Raw genomic sequence first — 6,040 nt, forward strand, 5'->3', positions numbered from 1 at the left:
ATTTTTTCTTGGCGTATATAATTGCTATTGTGGTAATTATTATTATTATTAAATAATAAGTTAAAGGCTCTGATATAAATATAACAAACTAAAAGGAAACGGGCTAATAAGAGCCGGGTGCAATAACGCAATACACCAAGTTAAATTAAGAAAAAAATCTTCTTTAATGATCTTGAAACGTTTCGATCCTTTCTTTGGATCTTCCTCAACCGATTAACAGACAAAAAACCTCGTGTGTCCCGACATTCAATCACCGCTCCCGTCCTCACAGCAAGTCTCTCGACGGTTCCAGCCATTAAGGGATGGCATAATGTCCATGTGATCGGACATTATTGAGCTGGAGATAATTAATTATAAATTCTTTTCCAAACGAAAATTAAAAGCGTAACAAAGAGACTCACCAAATTGGATCGAAACGAGAGCCGCGACCGAGGAAAACACAAACATCTGAGTGTCAGAGACAAACAGCACGCACTGATACAATTTAAATAATAATAAGACAGACATAGAAAATCAAGCCTTCGCGTACATCAGGGGCGGCACAATACATAAAGCGCACGAGGTCATTTTAAATTTTTGTTAAATTTTCAACAATTAGAGTATACGCGTGATGCAGATATTCCGTATCCGTTTGTCGGTTGAGACTATTTTTTTGGTGTCTTATAAATAGCATCTCGGAAATCAATCTTTTATTAAGGATAGATTCCTCATCCAAAATCTCAACATTTTCCCAGTCAAATTCGTGGTTCATCAGTCTGTGGTCAGTGATCACCGAAAGTTGCGACGTGTTTCTTGTAATGTGATTGCGATGTTCATTGATGCGTGTTTTTAACGATCTGCCCGTTTGGCCTACATATGATGCATCACAATCTTTACAAGAGATCTTGTACACGATATTCATGCGTGACTGTCTCTGCAACGGATCCTTATGAACTTTGATAGTGGAGTGTAGTTTATTCAGAGCAGTATAAGATAGTATTACATTCTGATCACGGACCACATGTTTCAATTGTTCCGATACTCCCGCAATAAATGGAATGCTGAAAAACATTTTTCGGTCATCATTGTCGTCACCATTAGAGTCACATTCATTCGTTATTGTCGTCCGTTTGTTAAAAAATATCTTTTTAAGTCTCCTATAGAGGACCTTAAAAATCAAAGACAATGGGTAACCATTCTCCAGCAGGATTTTTATCACAAGTTCAAGATTTTTTTGTTGAAATCTTGGATGGGATAACAAAATAGCTCTATCCACTAAACCCATTATGGTGCCCTTTTTATGGCAGAGAGGATGTTGAGACTCGAAATTAAGGTATCTGCCCGAAAAAGAAGGTTTGTGATACCAATCAAACTCTATCGTGTTATCTTTAACAATAAGAGTGACATCTAAAAAATTCAGACGGTTGTCAATGCTCTCCTCAAGCGTAAACTGTAATCTCGGATGGACGGAGTTAAACGCGTCAAGAGTAAATTGTAACATAGAGGAAGGAACCGACAACACGACATCGTCAACATATCTAATGTAAAACGACATCTTAAATGGAAGAGTCTCAATCATCCTGCTCTCTAAGTCTTGTAAAGTGATATCCGCTATGACAGGTGACAGCGGAGAGCCCATGGGTGTGCCAAAGGTTTGCTTATAGTAAGTGTCATTAAATGAAAAAAATGTTGAATCAAGAACAAATCGGACAGCACACAGAAATTCGTCCCGTGGGATCGATGAATTCCCTTCAATGTAGTTCCATCTTTTTATAATGCTTTCGCTAAATCTACTGGAATGTTCGTAAATAAAGAAATAACATCCAAAGAAATCAATTTATGATTATCATCAATAAATAGTCCCGAAAGTTTGTCAATCAAATCGAAACTATTTTTAATATGCCTGCGAATAGTAGGAATCGACTTATAAATAATATTTTGAAGGAAGGTCGCAAAAGAATGCAACGGACTATTTTTTGATGACACAATAATCCGGAGTGGCCAGTCCAATTTATAAATCTTTGGCAACCCATAAGCCCTCGGCAAGACACCATCCGTACAATTGAGGCGTTTATAAGTTGAATTATCAATATAATTCCGCTTGTTCCATCGTGCGAGAAAATCATGGACGGTGCTTTAATTTTTCGCGATAGTTTGTTTTTCTGACAAAATTCGCATTTTGTTATATAATCTTCAACATCTTTTGTCAATCCTTGCCACATGTGCATTAGACGAATTCGATTAATCGTGCGCTCTTTTCCTTGATGCCCTCCCACAGATGCATCGTGATATTCGTATAGAATACGTCGCTTCTCGTCTTCCGTGTATTTTCGCGTTATCTTCGTGTCTATGCTCTCATCCTCCTCGACGCTGTTGACATCCGCCACGTGTCGACTTAGCGCGTCAGCGTTTCTGTTGGCTGTCCCGGCCTTGTGTATGATCTCGTAATCGTATTCTTCTAATTTTAATCTCCATCTAATTAATCGAGATCCAGGGTCAGTAACATTAAATAATTATACGAGCGATTTATGATCTGTGACTATCGTAAATTTCGTCCCGTATAAGTACGGTCGAAAATGTTTAACGGCCCATACTATTGCTAATAGTTCCTTTTCGGTCGTATTATAATTTTGTTCGACTTTTGCTAATATTCGACTGGCATATGCTATTGGTTGATCTTGGCCTATTTCTTCTTGTGATAATATCGCTTCGATTGCATAATCTGATGCATCGGTCGTTACGATAAATTCTTTTTCGAAATCTGGCACATTTTAGCAAAGGTGCCGTTGTTAATTTTTTGGGACTGACTTTATTGGAACTGAATTGTGTGTCAAATGATGCCTTATGACAAGATATCAATCACAAAAAATTTTTAAGTTGAGGTGAGAATTGATTCCAGAGATATGGGAGGTCAAAGTTGTCAAAATTCATTAACTCGTCAGCCCGTACGCTTTAAAGCACGAATTTTTCTTTCAGTCCGATAATTTAAAATTTCGTACCCGGAGGTTTTGCTAGATGCTGACAATGATTTTGAAGTCAGATTTGTAAAATTCATAATGGTCGATTTAATATGGCGGACCATGTATTTAAAGAATGTTTTAATTTCTTTAATTTAATCGATCCACATGTATGTACGAAAACACATACTAAGATTTAGTTTCCTTGATTTTGTTCCTTGGAAATGGTTATGGATATATTACATATATCAGGATTAGGTACATGTATCCCATGATATTGGCCATATGGAAGGAACCACACAATTGTCATAACGTGACTGCAACAGCCGACAGTTCGAGCACCACATTCACATGTACAATAATATTCTGTAATTAAATCTCGTCCTGTTTTAGTTTTATCTATGAGTACAAAAATGTGATGGTGTTTTCCACTACGGTATCGAGATTTCATGTATGCTTTGACTAGCAAGGGATTCTCAACTGAAATCCCATACCTTGCATAGACTAAGGCTGTAGTTGAATGTCTAGGGTTTGGTTCAAACTTCCGCACTAGAAAAGTCCCCTCTTTTTGATGCTCTGCATAATACGAGATCGCATTTCTTATTTGGTATGGGCCGAGACTGAGGTAATATAAATCATCCATTGTGAGCTGAGGGAATTGAAGTTGTCGATTATTTTCCTCATTATCAATTGCTCTATATTGAAGCTCAAGGTATGGTGATTTGACTTGAGAAAGATTGAATTCCTGAGCAACGACTTTCAAACGATTAGGAACGTTTACTCGAGATTTCATTATATGCGCAATGTCTTCATGACTTTTGTCACTTAGAATTGGTTTGTGGAACATGTTTAGAAGAGCAAAAGCAATCAGAAGAGATTCATAATCGTCCGCCAAAGTAGCATTATGAGCTGGCACAGAAAAGATTTTGAATTTCTTTTTAAGTCGACCAAAAACTTGTTCGATTACCCAGCGACATTTGGTGACAAATCTTGAGGAATTTGCTTCAATGGTATCAAGTTGACCAAGCCCGGGACAATAAACATGTAATTTCTTATTGGTAGTTAAGAAATTCACAACATCACGAAAATCTCTGTCGAGTAAAACGATATCGTTTTCATGAATGATGCTCATTTCATCTAAATATCTGTTGAAACAATCTTTTAATATAGTTGCATCATTGTGAATTGCGTCAAATGGTCCAAGAACAAAAAGTACCCAACCGTCAGGTGAACAACCCACCATAGGTTTGATAAGTGGCATTTTTTTCTGCTCACTCCACAGTTGCTTTTGTCCCACATAATTCTTTGATTTTTGTGCAAGACGGTAGGTGGCATCAAATATACTACACGCTTTATCATAGGGAATATCAAATAGTGTTTTTGCCATTGGAGTATTATGAGCGATCAATACTGAACGATCGTTGTAATTAATGAAGTTCGGAACTAAATTATTATGAAGATCCTTTCTTGCTAAATTCATGTGATTGGCAATCGTTTGCTCGCACACTCCAAATAAAAAAGCTAGTTGGGTATTAGAAAGGGCAGTACGTAACTTGCATAAGAAAACAGCAACATGCTTTGGCTCACAAGTTTTGGTGAAACTACAGATTTGATGGAATTCTTCTTTATCGTAAGAAAACCATGTTTTAAATGTCTCATCATCAATAGAATCAATTTTGTCAATATTGAATACAAGTTTGTCGTTATTTTTCAATTGTTGATAGTATTCATACATGAGATCACTGATCATTTTCTGCTCTTCAGCACTTACTTCTGGTGAGACTTGCTTGACAAGTGGCCAATAATAGGGTATTATAAAAAAAAATGTCAAATAAATTTTATTTTTAATCAAAAGTATATATTATAAAAATATTATTTCCAAACTTTGAAGATTTTCCATCAACAATAAATAATTTAAAATAAATAAAGAAAGATGGTTAAAATTTAAAATTTTCACGTGGCTTGTAAACGCTTCGTTATTGGTTAGTTCGTGCGTGACGTCACTTTGTTACTAAGACGTCGGTCTAGTACAGGGAACAAGAAGATTGTTAACGTTTTTGACCCTTTTTAAAGAAAAATAGTAGTTAACGAACTGAGTAAAATGGAAACAGGGTATGTTAAGGCAAATTCAACAAATCTGCCAAAAATTGATGCGCTAATGGTGTATCAATTTATTAGAGAAGACGACCGCTTTAATGCTGCCGAAATGCGAGGAGTAAAAACATCTGCGTAAGTATACATAACAAGAAATTCATTAATTTATATTAAGACTCAATTGTTGTATCTGTAGTTAAAATATATATCTACTTTTAAATACAAAGGTCTGTGTGTTTTATGTATATTTTAAGGTTATGTTTTTAATTGTCTGTTGAAAGTACATATTTATTAATCAGTGTTTGAACAACTAGTCCTAAATGTACAAAATAATTTTAAATACAGGGCATGTCGAGAAACATATGGAGATTCAGCAATAGGATATGTCTGCCTAAAACGAGAGAGTTCAAAGTGCACTGTGAAGGCAAGGATTTGTCCGGAGCATCGAGTAAGAAGTAAAAGTTACTCAGTAACTTTAATCGTGGATGAGGAAGAAGAGAAAGTGTTGAATGCCATGATTGTACAGCGTCGTTAGGTATAGTTTCATTATTCTCAGAACCAAAATATAGAATCAATGTTTACTATAATTTGCATGCAGTATTCGAAAAAAGTTTAAAGTTATATTTTTCAAGAATGAAAACTATGTTCTTATTATATAAAAGATGTTCTGTAATGTCCTATGGATAAACACTTCTCATTTAAATACGGTGTTTGAATAAGTATTTCGACTTTTTATGCTTTATGTGATGACAATACTGATTTCATATTTGCATATAAATTTAAACAAATTACTGCGAGATATTAGTAAATGTTATTGCTTCCTCATAGAGGAAGCTTTGTTTTCGTGACAAAATTTTTTTTCGAGTTTTCTATGCCAATGTGTTTAGAATGTTCCAAAACGTCGAAAAATCATATTCCTAAAAAATGTCTGTATGTATGTGTGTGTGTGTGTGCGCGTGTGCGTGTGCGTGTGCGTGTGCGTGTGCGTGTGCGTGTGTGTGTGTGTGTAT

The 6,040-nt window shown here is 35.7% G+C and overlaps 1 protein-coding gene and 1 long non-coding RNA gene across 2 annotated transcripts in view; one reads left to right on the forward strand and one right to left on the reverse strand.

Moving 5' to 3' along the window:
- Nucleotides 1-568: 568 nt before the first annotated feature.
- On the reverse strand, nt 569-1,618 carry LOC115242254. The gene has a single exon (XM_029818398.1). The coding sequence runs from the start codon at nt 1,616-1,618 to the stop codon at nt 569-571; it is 1,050 nt and encodes a 349-aa protein (XP_029674258.1).
- Nucleotides 1,619-4,952: 3,334 nt separating this feature from the next.
- Nucleotides 4,953-6,040, forward strand: part of LOC115242253 — a 2,663-nt gene continuing 1,575 nt past the window's right edge. The window contains exons 1-2 of the long non-coding RNA XR_003885029.1: nt 4,953-5,165; nt 5,376-5,565. This is a non-coding gene — a long non-coding RNA (uncharacterized LOC115242253). The remainder of the gene's footprint in view (nt 5,166-5,375; nt 5,566-6,040) is intronic.

Source organism: Formica exsecta, unplaced genomic scaffold (genome assembly GCF_003651465.1).
Source record: "Formica exsecta isolate Colony F162 unplaced genomic scaffold, ASM365146v1 scaffold585, whole genome shotgun sequence".
Classification (NCBI taxonomy): Eukaryota; Metazoa; Arthropoda; class Insecta; order Hymenoptera; family Formicidae; genus Formica; species Formica exsecta.

Bases quoted from the DNA above. Each gene is read 5' to 3' on its own strand.
- LOC115242254 (XM_029818398.1), bottom strand. From the start codon at position 1,618: ATGGGCTCTCCGCTGTCACCTGTCATAGCGGATATCACTTTACAAGAC.